The sequence below is a fragment of the Aquarana catesbeiana genome, linkage group LG04, assembly GCF_042186555.1.
Source record: "Aquarana catesbeiana isolate 2022-GZ linkage group LG04, ASM4218655v1, whole genome shotgun sequence".
NCBI classification, from domain to species: domain Eukaryota; kingdom Metazoa; phylum Chordata; class Amphibia; order Anura; family Ranidae; genus Aquarana; species Aquarana catesbeiana.
The window spans coordinates 643,335,611-643,351,330 of NC_133327.1; the positions used below are offsets into that span (position 1 = coordinate 643,335,611).

At 42.5% G+C, this 15,720-nt stretch overlaps 1 protein-coding gene across 2 annotated transcripts in view; it reads right to left on the reverse strand.

The window, feature by feature from the left end:
* The window catches only part of HHAT (hedgehog acyltransferase), a 502,378-nt gene that overhangs the window by 189,512 nt on the left and 297,146 nt on the right, over positions 1–15,720 (reverse strand). For both annotated transcript variants that reach the window (XM_073628427.1, XM_073628426.1), the window contains one exon: positions 4,782–4,983. In XM_073628427.1, the coding sequence (XP_073484528.1) occupies positions 4,782–4,983 (202 nt within the window). The remainder of the gene's footprint in view (positions 1–4,781; positions 4,984–15,720) is intronic.

Genomic DNA, 15,720 nt, shown 5'->3' on the forward strand with positions numbered 1-15,720 from the left:
CTAACTCAATCTCCCAATCCTCAGGCCTATGCCTGGAATCCCTCTCAGCCCACATTACTGTTAACCCTTTGTAGCAGTTACAGGCCAATTTCATTGATAAACGTTGACGTTAAATTATTTACCAAGGTGATGGCTAATCGTATACTATATACTATTATATATATAATATATATAATCGTATACTATTGCCTAGCTGGATCTCTGCAGATCAAACAGGTTTCATGCCACACAGAGAGGCTAAAGATAACTCCTTACGTACAATTTCTTTAATTCAATATGTTCAGAGGTGTTCCCAGCCCACCCTACTCCTTTCCACTGACGCTGAAAAAGCGTTTGATAGGGTGGACTGGGACTATCTTAAGATGACTTTACGTCACTTTGGTTTAGGCCCAAAGATGTATCACTGTATTTCTTCTCTCTACTCCGCTCCCTCTGCACAGATTCGTATAAACGGCTTACTGAGTGACCCCTTCACCCTACACAATGGCACTAGACAGGGCTGTCCCCTATCCCCCCTTCTCTTTGCTATCACTTTGGAACCCTTCCTAGCCACGATTAGACATAACATTAATATACATGGTATACAAATAGGTGATAGAATTCACAAGTACGCTGCCTATGCCGATGATATACTCTTTTTTTATCCAACAGCCACGTATTTCTCTTCCCAACTTAATGTCAGCTTTTTCCACCTTCCAAACGATATCTAATTTCAAAATAAATCTATCCAAGTCCAAAATTTTGAACATAAATCTTCCCAGAGCAGAGGCGGCCTCTCTAAAATCCTTCTTTCCCTTCAAATAGGAACAGACCCACATGAAATACCTAGGTATATTCCTTACACCTAAACTGCATTCTCTTTTTAAGTATAATTATATCCCACTATTAAATAGTATTAAAGAGGATTTACGAAAATGGGCCGATCTGTCACACTCCTGGCTGGGGAAAATAAATATCATTAAAATGAACATACTCCCTCGCATACTATTTCTTTTTCAGATGATCCCACTGGGGGTGCCTGTGGGGTTTTTTACTATCCTGCAAGCGATGGTCTCCCGATTTGTCTGGAGGAACAGCCACCCCAGAATATCCAGACGTTCTTTTCCGTTCTAAGTGCTCTGGGGGACTGGCACTCCCAAATTTTAAGACATATTATCACGCTGTTATACTCTCTAGACTTACTGACTGGAAATATGCTATTAATTCGAAACTATGGGTGCAAATAGAATACTCTCTGAGTGGCGCAGATCTTTCTGTTGTCCCCTGGATACCTCGAGCATATAGGAACATTTCCCACTCTACATCAGCACTTACCACATCCTCACTAGACATCTGGGACGCCCTACATAGGAAGTTTTCCTGGAGGTATGACTCCCCACTAATGCCCCTCTTAAATCACCACTATTTTTTACCAGGCCTACTGGACCCAGGTTTTAAATCCTGGACCTCAGAAGAACCTTTTTTGTTACATCATATCCTCCACGCTAATGTAATTAAACCTCTTCCTGAAATCCTCTGCTCTAAACCAATTACATTTTTAGACAAATGGAGATTTCACCAACTACAACGCTTTCTAAGATCCTTCCCTCACCCGTTAAGAGGCTTACAAGATCTAAATAGCATAGAAGAAATATTCTACCCAAAAGATCCCCCATTACACGCTATTTCACTATTCTACAAAGCTCTTACTGACTTTCCTAATTCTCCATACCCACACTTTCTGGCTAAATGGGAAATAGATTTGGACTCCCCCATTACAAACACACAGAAAGACAAAGTCTTGAAACTCGCCCATGTCTCCTCACCCGCTTCAAAAATAGCAGAAGTCAATTACAAATTACTTACCAGATGGCACTATACCCCAGCCAAACTGCACCAAATGTTCCCCGACAGTTCCCCATTGTGTTGGAGGAGCTGTGGGAACAAAGCTACTCATGCTCATATCTGGTGGTGCTGCCCATTCATTCGCCCCTTTTGGACCGAGGTTCTCAACTTTATATCTCAGATTTCAGATGTTAATCTCCCAAATGATCCCTGGACTCTCCTCTTTCTTGCTACTAAAGAATCCATTGTTTCCTATAAATGTTCGCTCATACCTCATCTGCTGAACACTGCCAAGGCCCTAATCCCCACCTTTTGGGGTCAATCCACAATCCCGTCCATAAAAAGTTGGTTACAGAAGGTCGCAGAGGTTCACCATTTAGAAGACATAACTCATAGCATCAGGGGTACTTCTCAGAGACACTCTTTAACATGGGCACCATGGATAAAATTCATATCTTCACCCTTCTATAAAGATATTTTAACACAACCAGAATAATGCGAAAATCTCCTCAGCCACTGGATATGGTCTCTTACTAACTAACTTAATTCTAGGGATTTATCTCCCTCTGAATGTGGATTATTCTTCCTCCTGAATAACTATATAACAACTGATACTGCTACTCTAATACACAACGACACCCATGCCAACCTGCCCCCCCTCCCTCCACCCTTTTCCTTTTTGTGTTATTCTCTTCCTATCCTCTCTCCTATCCCTATATTTTTACTCTCTTTCCTTTTCTCCACCCATCTTCTTCTTATCTTTTTTCTTGAAAGCATTTTCTAACCACCCGCTATATTTTGTTGCAATATTAATGTCTGGATTGAATTTCTTTTCTTTCTATTTGTCTATATAGATGTAAGCTTTTGCTTAGTTTTTAGTTATATCTGTTTGTTCAATTCCTTTTTGTATTTACAAGGGCAAACATTTTTTGAATACTGATATATGCTTGGAATATGTGCACTTTGATTCCCTTGTTTTCTGTTCAAAAGATTGCTTTCCATATGTTATATGTTTACTTTCTTCTTTATATTAATCTTTAATAAACATTTATTAAACAAAAAAAATGTTCACTTCAAATTTCTTTTCACTATAAACTTAAAGGTTAAGTTTACCTTTACAGTAAAAGTTCTTATGCATTCAAGCTTCCCCGATAGATAAAAAAAAATCACTGTGCAACTTTATAAAAAAAGGAATTTCTTTTAAATGTCATACCTGCAGGTTGAGTTTGGCTTTTCCCAACCCTTTCAGAAAAACTCCCAGTATGAGCGACCCTTCCCTCCCTGCCAAGATGCCAGGACATGCTGTATGCTGGACACGCCCCCCCCAGGACCACAGGAATGAGCACCCTGTTGGGTCCAAAATCCGTGTATGCGAAGTGTTCTCGATGTCGGTCGCACTATGCTGAGCTCAACCGCCGCACAAAGGGTGGCTGGATGCTGTGTTTAAAGTCGGTCATGCATGGATCGAAATTCGGGGCCATCTCTTCTGAACCGGGCAAATTTCGATCCATGTATGGTCACTGTGGTTGAACAGCAGATGATCTAATAGTCCACTTCTGTTCAACTGTCTTGTTAGATTTTTTCCACTCAATCAGCCGGAAGTGATGATAACTTTATTCTGATAGCGGTGAAGTCTCCCTGCTGTCAAAATGCAATAGCGCAGCAAGGAGGATTCCCTCATCTACTTTAAATGTGTGGATTGGGGAATTGAGTCCATTTTTTTTTTATTCAACTCGCTGGTTGAATGAAAAATGAACTAACTAATGTATGTAGCACAGAATTACCTGGCCACCCACTCCAAGCAAGACAATACCATCAGAATTACAGTGTAACATTTTTGGTTTTGGGCAGAATGATTAAAGCAGAATTCTGGGGAAAAAATGTTTTCCCCCATACAGTTGGGTTGTCCCTACACTGCATGGGTTAACTGTTTATTTTGTCTAGGGGTGAACACAGAGCTTATATTCACCCGATCCTTCGATCTCCTGGAAAACAACGCTCCCCCATGTCCAGCGGTAGACTGTTCCTGCCGTTAATGGGCGTGATGATGTCAGGAACAGTCAACTGTTCAAGACCGCTAGAGGGCAAGAGCAGCAGCGACCAGTCTTGCGTTGGGGGGATTAGGTGAGTATATCTTGGCTCTCCTCTCCCTTAGGCAAAAATGAGCAGTTCTCCTAGAGTTCTGCTTTAAGGATTAGAACTTTAGGTTTACATGCTGGCTTTTTCCTTAGTAGGATTTTTACTAATTTCTGTTCCTAACACAAGTGTTACCAATACAAGAAGGAGACATTTTCATAAAAAGGGACAAGGACAGCAATAAAAACATATTTGCTTTAGAAGGGTGGTGTCACCAGGTCAGGAAGAGAGGGGGAAATCTCCAAAATGAAGACACAGCAATGTTTTAACCCTTGCCCACTTATTGCAAAATGATTATTAATTTAGGTTAAGCAGTGTGCAGATAAAGTGGAGTTAAAGGCAAACATACTTACCTTAGCAACACAGGTCCGATGCCCACAAGGTCCCTTGCCAGTGCTGGTATCTTTGCCCAGGGATTTTCAGGGTGCTGGTCCTTGGCTGTTTTGATTGGAACTATGCCAGAATGTAAACTGAGCTGTGCATGCACAGTTCTGTGTACATTTTGGAAAGAATTGGGAAAAGGCAGGTAAGTGCACTATATTGCTGAAGAGATATTGCTTGTCTCTTCTGCAATAAAGACCCTGCCTGTTTGCAATTTGTTAGTTTTTAACTTTAGTTCCACTTTAAATGCATGTTTTTAATTTTTATTACAAAAAGAACACCACCACACATTCTTAATTGATTGGTTGAGGTTAAAATGTAATTATTCAGTTGCTGTGGGGTTTTATGGATTATTATCTGTAACAAAACAAATGATTTATACAGACTTTACTCCAAGTATTTCCTTTGTGGCCTTTTTAATTCTTTTAACCAAAACTTACAATTCTTTCTTGGATGAAGGCTATAGCCAGGAGTTTCTTCACTCCATGTTCTGTGATTATTCCGATCCAGTTGAGTGCTGTCCAGTACCAGAGGTATTCATGGTTTCCATGCCAGTAACACACAAATATAAAAGTTAAGGCGGTAGAGAGCAGCATTCTTTCTGTCCCAGTGTGTGACCCGCCCATCGGAATGTAAATGTATCTGCAGGAAATAATAGACAAAAATGAATCATTTTTTTCACTGTCTATTATTAAGGAAATGGGCACCAGATCATTTTTTACAAATAAACCCAATAGAACTTTTAAGCAAATTAATGTTTCTTTGGAATATCCAGCCAATTCAACATGTTTGCCTTAATTTTTATCTTGTTTCTTTGTTCAGAATCTGTGGAGCTGTCCTGGAATCTTCAATGTTTATACCAATTCTGATTTTTTCAATGATGGTTGACAAAGCCATATTAACATCTAATATCTTGACTTGAAAGCTTACCCTATCATGCTATACTATGTCCATATCATGATACTAAAAAAAAAAAAAAACATTTTGTACACAAGTTCTTAATTTTAATTTATTTCAATTTTAAATGCCCTGCTATAAGTGCATCTGTAGACAAAATCCTTTTTTTCTGCTTTTGGCTAAAGCAGGTAGGACTGTGAGTCAAGTAGTAAATGCTGTTTGTGTTCCCATTTTGGGGAGATACCGCTCTGTTTGTACTGGGGACCATCGTCACCAGAAAAGAATATAAGGGGAAATTCTCCATTTTAGAAATGCCCTAGAACATGAGGTAAAGGGAAATCATCCAAAGGGGGAATGTCAGGGATCTCGTGCAGCAGGTGCTTTTTGCTGTGCAGTAAGTGCGCATTCCCATTCAGCAGCTGCTATTTCCCGTTGAGCAAGTGCCAATTCTAATGCGAATGTCCAAGCATAGAAGCACAAGACGAGCAAGGACCAGAATGCGCACGCAAATGTGCATTGGCGCATACATGGGAGCATGTGCGCATAGGCACACCCATCCACAGATTCTGGTGCCCAGCAGCCTATTTAAACTAAGAGTCTGCCTGCTTTCAGTGCTGGATTGTCTTCAGCTTTGGTTCCTGATTCTAATCCATGTCCGCTAACATTGTTGCTGACCCGGCTACGACTGACACCTCTCTGGGATCACCCCTGCCTGGTATATCTGCTTCTTGCTTATGTTACTGACCCACGGCTTGGATTTATGACCACGTCTCACCTCCTGATTTGGTACCCCACCACCAGCACGTTACCGACTTCTGCTTGTTCCAGACCTTGAAACTGATCCTGATTTTGCACCTGTCTGCCTGGCTCCCGTTGAGCAAGGCTTGTGACCAGACTCCACACCACCACTGGAAGGAAAACCGTGTCTTCAAGCTACAGCTCACTCTTACATCTGCCAGGCAATTGCACCCTTCCTTTGCCCTAGCAGTCCCTGTCTCCACTACCAGGGGTCCTTGGATGGGAACTGAGCAAGAGGCCACCCTCATCATCTCGGGCTCCACAGTCAGGTATGTGACAGGGCATCTGTTCCAGGGGAGAGGTGTAGAGGGGATTTCTTCTCATTTTGGGAGATTGCCTTTTACTTCCTGTTGCATCTCTGGGACAAGAAGTAAAATTTCCCGAAACAAAAATTTCTCCAAGGACATGAATTTCCATTAAAGATTATTGGGATATCCTTTTTGCCTTCTGGGAAGGAAAACCATTATGTACATTTAATTGGATGCTAAAGATGTTAACCAGTCTACCCCTACCACCAGGATTCTCTTGTGTTTAACTGATCAGTGCCCTGCCACTGTTGTCCTCAAGAGAAGTCCTAAACTGCTGAGATTTTAGTGCTAAAAGATGCCGGACAGATTTCAGCCCTAATATCATTTTTTTTTTTTTTTTATACCATATACATTAACTAATTATAAAACTAAATATAAAACAGGCAAACAAGACTGTATGAAAAATGAGAAAACTGCAAATTGCTTGATTATGCTTCCCATGAAACAGGCCTGGTAATGAGCGTCAAAGCAGATTAGTGTGATTACATTGTGATAACACATTACACTATCAAGAGTACAGAGTGAAATGTTTAGGGAAAATAAGTATTCAGCAATTGTTCACTATTAGTTGCTCTCTGCTGCTGCTGATACCCTTCAGTCAATTAAGTTTGTTTGCAGAGGGAGAAAAAAATGGACAGACAAAGAATAGAATCTTCAGAGCAGCAGCTGTGGTTAGAATGTAAACTGATGAAACATTTCTCGATCACAGAAAATATTGTATATTTCTTTTAAAATTCTGTTCATTGCAGAAAAGAAACAATGACAGAATATCCAATTCATATTGTGACATACAGATTATAGTATAGTTCACAGTCTCAATAAACTATGCTCAGTGATGGCCCAATAAACAGAAATACAAACTGAGCATCGAACAATCGTTTCCTGAATTCAAGGTAGCATCATAAGGCTACAGTTGTGTATATAACAACTATAGGGCAGACTCGTACATTATTTAGCAAACAGCATGAGAAAACAGTTGTAGTTCCCAGAGGTTGTTAGAGTGAAGGTAGAATCACACCAGACATCCCAGATTTTTTTCTGTTTACGAGGGAAATCCTCTTTTTTCATACATTACCTTTGCATATGAAATAACTGTGTGTAATAATTGATGTATCGTACATGGGGAGGATTGCAACCATTTAGGGGAAATTAATTTATGGGTTAGGAAAAATGAATTCTAGTAGATCTGGGCCAGAGTTTTTTGTCTTGTAAAAACAGTAGACAGACCTCGGGGGTAAATGGGACAGAGGTGGAGATTACAGAGGAAAGCATGTCCACTTCATTTTTCCAATATTGGGTTATTGTTGGACAAGCCCAAATTACACACACAAAATCAGGCCGTGGTTGGTTGCATCTTACAGTTTTAGAAGTGTCAAGTCGTTGCATGGCAAAGTCTAGTAAGGGTGGGGTAAGTTTCGTGGAGAATATTTAGTTGAGTTAATTTAATATGAACTGCGGAACCGACCACTAGGTTTGAGGAGCAAGCTTCCTTCCAGCTCTCATTTGTGAGAGTAGGGATTGAGGACTGCCACCTAGATTGTACCTGGAGCAGGGCCTTGCTAAAAGTAATGAGTAGATGGGAGTATATAATGGAGAGCAGTGCTTTAGGCCCCATGATCTTAATATATCAATTAAGGGGTAATTAGAAAAGTTTAATTTGTGAGACCCAAACACTGCCTGGAGAGCATGCCATACCTGTAAAAAACGGTATGGGGTCAGATGGTCAAATGAGTGTAAAACATTATTACAGTGGGCATCTGAAAGAACAGTCAAACCATGGTGCTGTCAATGTCCTCCGGACACTGCTGATCACAGATTGAGGTAAAGAGCCAATCAGCAGATCTTTACCATGTGATTAGCTCACAATGTAAATAAAAGCTTGTTATCGGCATTCCTTTGCTCACACAAGGGAGAAGAGAGCTGTAATGCCCTCCCTGTACACACGATCGGACATTGATCGGACATTCCGACAACAAAATCCATGGATTTTTTCAGACGGATGTTGGCTCAAACTTGTCTTGCATACACACGGTCGCACAAAGTTGTCGGAAAATCCGATCGTTCTGAACGCGGTGACGTAAAACAAGTACGTCAGGACTATAAATGGGGCAGTAGCCAATAGCTTTCGTCTTTTAATTTATTCTGAGCATGTGTGGCACTTTGTGCGTCGGATTTGTCTACACACAATCGGAATTTAGCCAATCGGATTTTGTTGTTGGAAAATTTTATAGCCTGCTCTCAAACTCTGTGTGTCGAGTCCGATGGAGCCCACACATGATCGGAATTTCCAACAACAGAATCCGATCGCATTTTTTCCATCGGAAAATCCGACCGTGTGTACAGGGCATAAACCGGCTTCTGTAAAAGGGTACACCGATTATCAGTGAAGTCCCAACAGTGCCCACCATTGCAGCGCTGCCAATCTATGCCCACCAGTGCAGCCAATTATTGCCCACTAGTGCTGCCAATCAGTGCCTCCTCATCAGTGTCATCCATCAGTGCCGCCTACCAGTGCTGCCTATCAGTGCCCACCAGTTCCACCTATCAGTGCCGCCTCATCAGTGCAGCCTATCAGTGCCCATTAGTGCAGCCTCATTAGTGCACATCCGTGAAGGAGAAAAATTACCTGTTTGCAAAATTTTATTACAAACTATGAAAAAGTTTTTGTTTTTTCCAACTTTTTCATTTATTTAGCAAAAAATAAAAACCCCAGTGGTGATTAAATACCAGCAAAAGAAAGCTCTATTTGTGTTAAAAAAATTTTTAAAAAATTTCATTTGGGTACAGAGTTGCATGACCACGCAATTGTCATTCAAATTGCGATAGCACTGAAAGCTGAAAATTGGCCTGGGCAGGAAGGGGGTAAAAGTGTCAAGTAGGCAAGTGGTTATGCTGCTAGCATTAGTTAATAGATAAGAAAGTATATCATGCTATGCTTCAATTACTTCCTGGTTTCCATGCCTTGTCAAATGATGTCATAGATTCCAAGAGTCTTCAGGAGGCATTTTCTTAGGTAAGCACACCCTCCTGCCTGCATGCATGAGCTATGGGCAGATGGATTCCAGGAAGTAAATGCTACATTAATCATCTGCTCTTACTCAAAAAATGCTAGGAGGTGTTTTTCAAAGTAATTTCTCAGCAACATAAAGCATGGAGACATGGATGGATGGTCCGCTTTAGGCAACTTATGCCGTGTACACACAACCGGACTTTTTCGACCGGACTGGTCCGATGGAACAAATCCGTCGGACAATCCGACCCTGTGTGGGCTTCATCGGACCTTCAGCGGACCTTTTCTGTCGAAAATCAGACGGACTTTAGATTTGGAACATGTTTCAAATCTTTCCGACGGACTCGAGTCCCGTCGAAAAATCAGTTCGTCTGTATGCTAGTCCGACGGACAAAAAAGGACGCCAGGGCAGCTATTGGCTACTGGCTATGAACTTCCTTAGTCTAGTCCCTTCGTATGTCATCACGTTCAAAACAACGGACTTTCGAACGGACTTTAGTCCATTCGTGTGTGGGCAAGTCCGGTCGTTCAAAAGACCGTCGTAACTCAGCCGAAAGTCCGTCGGAAAGACCATCGGACATTTGCTGCTGAAAAGTCCGCTCGTGTGTACACGGCATTAGAAGACCACTTGGATATTCCTAAAGCTGTACTACAGGTAAACAGTTTCAATACATATTTGAGAGCTGTTTTACATGCCAAATGATTTGCATTTATATCCAACCAGTTCTGAGATTTACACAGCTCTGGCCTGCAGCACAGCCCTGCTGCAGTTTCACTTTCATTTACAGGTCCCCTCCCCAGCCTGCGGCTGCACAATAATTGGAGAAGTAACACTCTGATTAGCATATCTCTCTGTCACTCTGCTTTCTCCGACTACAAGCATGCTTCTTGCACTGCAGCATATCTGTCCTTTGTGCTGCAACCTCCCTTCCCCCAATTTGAGCTCTACTGTACAAATTGTCTGATTTGTTCTTTTGCAGACTACTGCACAATTTTAGGTACTCACACTGCTTGCACTTAAAAAAAATATTCAATGATATATTAATGAATACAGCACCACATTATTTTGTGCCCTTTTAGATCTGTCCACTTTAGGAACGTCGACAATAGCTCAGTAGTCAAACACTGCAGCACAGGGCTGACACTACACCGTGACTTGTGATGTGCATTTCCCCCAGTTGTCCCCAAAGAGCTGTATAAAAACGTTATGCAGTTTACGACTTTAAGCCTCCAACAATACTGGCATGCCAGTTAAAACTAACAAATTAGCATTTATTTGTTTTTAAGTCCCCTGCGGTTTTTCTAGTGTGGAAATCCTCTCTGCGCTCACTGTGATGTAAAAAGGATAATCCTATCAAAATGCTTGCAGGAGCTTCTAGAGCTGTAATAAAAATAATTAAGAAGGAAAAATTCAAATCAATACTAATCAGGCTCAGCTGCTCTGCGTTCCTTGACTGTGCATCAATAACACATTTCAGCCTATTGTACGGCGGTCGGGTGTCTGCGCAGACGCAAACAGGCGAGCTACCTAATGAAGCAGACAACACAAGTAATTAGTTTTGTCACAGCTCCAAACAGAATTCACATTGCCGCAATTTCTATTTCTTAGACAATTATGGTACGTTAAATCTGCGTCCAGATATGAAAAACAAAGCAACGCTGGGCATAACAAAGAGCCAGAATAAAAGCACAAACATTATTATACAGCACATCAACTGTATACTGTGCTGTCAAGAGTCCTGGAATTCCTGTAGTTTATATATTTTTAATCACCGCATTTAAAGAACATATTTGTGACGAACTGCCTGGCACCCAGCCTGGGTGCCTCCGCCAAGATACAGCTTTCTCCACTCTGGAACCAGGACCAGGTATTATAGCTGAGAATTGCACCCAAGGACTAGACGACACTAGCTTAGGTACAAACTAATATTCTTTATTTTAGGACTTCTCTCCATAGCCCCCAGCGAATGGCATCCCTCCACATCAGTGCATCCTCTACAGAACCAGGTCCACCAAACTGGGGGAGCTTCTGCTTTGTCCACCACTAAAACTCTGCTTCCATCGCTGTGGGCAATAGCGCCACTCTGCAGTGGTCTCCAGAAGATGTGTCCCGGAGGTAGTTTTGGAACTGCTCTGTAGGGAGGAAGCAAATCCCACTGCCTGCCACCAAATGTGATGGACCACCTTAAACCCAGCCTGGGTGTCTCTGCCACAATAGAGCTTCCTCCCCTCTGGAACCAGGACCAGGTATTATAGCTGAGAATTGCACCCAAGGACTAGATGACACTAGCTTAAACAATGCAACCTTTAAACAGTAATATCAGCATATCTAACAGTACATCTAATGAACCGCTAACATAAACATCCCACAATAGTTTGGTAATGAGGTAGAGTTGATACAATACTAGTCACATTTCCAAGAGGATTCACAGACAGACAGAAAAAATAGGTGACTCAAATAACAATGGGAATTCACACCTAGGAAGCACACAACAGGGGAATTATACAATGAGAGAATGACACCTTAATAAACAGATTTACACAAAGCAGCAAGAGACACCAGCATCTGGTTGTTTGAACTGATTATAATCTTCTGCTTAGAGTCTCTGAGTCTAGGAGGGGGTTGAAGCAGTCACACACTTCCCCAAAAAATAGATACCCCTCAAAAGCCAGGGCCCATAGTCAATAGGGAAGAGGATACCCTGCAGTCCCCTCCAAAAGCCCCTGTCCCGGTTGGGTCTGTCACAATATTGAAAATAACAGCATAGGCTTGCTTAATATTACTTTGCCAAGACTATCCATAAATGTAGAAATCAGACTGATTGGTCGAACGTATGATTCTCAGGATTATGGTTAGTAGGATGCTAGTCAAAGTAAAACTTTAGCTTGTTGAGAAAATAAATGGTCTTCAGGTCTATTAAAGGGTTGGTTCACCTTTTCAGAAAAAATTGGTGAACAATCTAGACCCTCCCCACACCCTGATCCCCGCTGTACTTATCTCCATGGGGAATGAGCTGTCAATACCTAAGCAGCCAGAGTAGCACTCTTTCTATAGTGCTTCCGGGATGAAAAACAGCAATGTTCTGTGCCGGCACTGACCAATTAGAATTGCTCTGATCTGTCCAGGAAGTGCTGCAGAAGGAAGAGGGAGAAGAGCAGGGATTTCAAATCTCCGGACCGCTACACCAGCTGCATGGGCACTGACAGGTCATACCCCATGCACTGTAGGTAAGTACAGCAAGGACCAGGGGATGGGAAGAGTGTAGGGTGTTTATGTTTTCATTTTTTCTGACACTTTAATCCTTAAAGAAATACAGCCAAAGTTCGTTTAGCTATACTTCTCTTGTGGATCACAGGAGTGCAGTTTGTCACGGAGCTGGTCCAGGTTCGGGCAAGATCGCGACACTGGAATCAGGATCCGCCCACATGCCTGGACCGCCACCTGGCTCAGCCTGTCAGTGAGCCGCTGAGAGGCTGGGCCGGCCCCACCCACCCCCTCCACAGCCCAGCGCTCCAGTGAGCGAGGAGGGGGCAGAGCAGAGAGTGGTGACTGACAGTCAGCAGCTCTCTGTTCGGGGAGCTGTGAGAACCAAGCAATCTGTTTGATCGCTTGTTTCCCAGTGTTAGAGCCAGCGGGGAGACATATGCAACATCAGACCGATGCTGCATCCCCCTAGGCAAGTATAAATCTGCAAAAACGCCAAACCCCATACTTCTCTTTTAAGGTACTGAATCTCATCAGTCCCGCTGCTAAAATTATAGTATGTCTTTCTACCAGTGGCGGCTGGTGTCAAAATTTTGGGGGGGGGGCGCAAACAAACTGAAAAATTCTGAGAAAAAAACCCCATCAATTGCAGCCTCACTGTGCCTATCAAACGCAACCACTGTGCCATACAACGCAGCCACTGTGCCATACAACGCAGCCACTGTGCCATACAACGCAGCCACTGTGCCCAAACGCAGTCACTGTGCCAAAACGCTCCCACTGTGCCATCAAACGCTCCCACTGTGCCATCAAACGCTCCCACTGTGCCATCAAACGCTCCCACTTTGTCCATCAAATGCTGCCACTGTGCCCATCAAATGCTGCCACTGTGCCCATCAAATGCTGCCACTGTGCCCATCAAATGCTGCCACTGTGCCCCCTGCCTGCCCACTGTCTGCCCGGCACTCACCCTGTCTCGGTGGAGCAGCGGGTGACAGCGGCGGGAGGTGTCCTCCATGCTCCTCCAAGTCTTCTCCCCTCCTCTTCTATGATTGGACGCCTGATAGGCGTCCAATCACAGCACCTGTCGCTTCAGCCATTCAGGTGATGGGTAACAAACCCGAGCACCTATATGGCGGAGAGGCGGTTCAGTGTTAGGAAAGCGAATATTAATTCGCTTTTCTAACACACTTAGGTGAACTGCGAGTGCCAAGCATGGTGCTTGCTGTTTACCTTTTTTGATGCCTTTTAGAGCTCTTGACGCCTTTTATGGCTCTAATTAGGTGCTTCAAAAACACCCCCTGCTGCTGTAATCTAGGCATCCGAAAAGGGGCCGGGCGCCTGAATAGGGGTGGCAGTGGCGGCCATGGATAGATTCATGCAATGCATGAATCTATCTATTGGTGATAGAGGGGGGTGGCTGGAGAGAGGGGGGCGGCGCCCGTGTGCCCTTATGGAAGCACCGCCACTGCTTTCTACTACAATCACACTATGAAGTCCCATGGTATAAAAATAAGTATGGTGGCTTAGTGACCTAAGGCAAAGAAACTGTTCACTTAAATCTATAAACAGTATATTTATAGCCAAAACTTTTAATTTTGGATAGCAAAGAGAAGGGTTAAAACCTCTGCCAGGTTAATGTTTGCGGTCTGTGTATCATTAGGAAATTTTAACTTCTTGTACCAGAGTCTCAACTGGGCGTTAGAAGAACTTTCACAAGGTGAGAGGACTTGCCCCTTTCTCATTTTCTTTCTCGGTGACAATGGTCACCAGTACAAATATAGGGGCGAATCTCCCATGTGGACTCAGCAATAAAAACTTTATAGAGAGTTTAACCTTTCCCCACTCAATCCAAAACGAAAAAAAAAAACTTGCCTAGAGATTTACTTTAACAATGAAAAAATTCACTTTACAAAGTAAACGTTCCCTTAGCTTTGTAAGTAAGGTGAAGCTATATTTACTTTGAATACCCAATAATCTGCAAGGAAATTTAAGAAAAAAAAAGGATGATTTCACGTACTGTACATGGTTGGGTAACGAGTGAAAACTCAGCTTCACCTTATTTACCAGCTAAGGGAAACTTTTACAATGCAAAGTGAATTTTGAGTGGGGAAGGGTAACAACGTTTTTATGGTTGTTGGAAGGTCTGAACCCCTCTGTACTGGTGACTATAACCACAAAGAAAGGGAAAATGTCACTTTGCAAACTGAATTTTCACTTAGTTTAGTGAAAGAGGTGAATCTGTGCTGACTTCAATCATTCTATATTGTGCAAGTAAATATCCTTTTTTTAAATTTTATTTGCTAAGTGGGTTTTCACTTAGATTCACCTGCAGAAAATTCACTTTCCAACTGAACATGCTCCACACCATTGTTAAATCAACGTTACTGTATAACGAGCATTTCGCTACAGGTAGCATGCTTGGTAAGTATCTCACCAATGTTGAAATGCACACTGCAGTTAACCTAAAGACTGTGCAATGCCGCGTACAAACGATCGGGATTTTGGTCAGAAAAAGATATGATGGCTTTTCCGACGGGATTCCGCTCAAGCTTGGCTTGCATACACACGGTCACACAAAAGTTCGCTGAACTTTCGACCGTCAAGAATGTGGTGATGTGCAACACTACGACGAGTCGAGAAAATGAAGTTAAATGCTTCCGAGCCTGCGTCGAATTGTTCCCGAGAATCCGTAGGAATTTTGCCCGTCGGAATTGCTACAGGCGATCGCATTTTTGGATAGGAATTTTTTCCAACCGAAAAATTGAGAACATGCTCTCAATCTTTTGCTGGCTGGAATTTGGCCAGCAAAAGTCCGATGGAGCATACACACGGTTGCATTTTCCGACCAAAAGCTCTCATCGATCTTTTGCTGGCCGAATTTCCGATCGTGTGTACGCGGCAGTAGGCTCCGTTCACAAATATGTGAATTGGATGCGCTTTGAATTGCATTCGATTCGCATGACATGTGAACGGGCAGCCTTTTCTATGGAGCCGGTTCACATAAACAGTATCTCACAAAAGTGAGTACACCTGTCACATTTTTGTAAATATTTTATTATATCTTTTCATGTGACAACACTGAAGAAATGACACTTTGCTACAATCTAAAGTAGTGAATGTACAGCTTGTATAACAGTGTACATTTTCTGTCCCCTCAA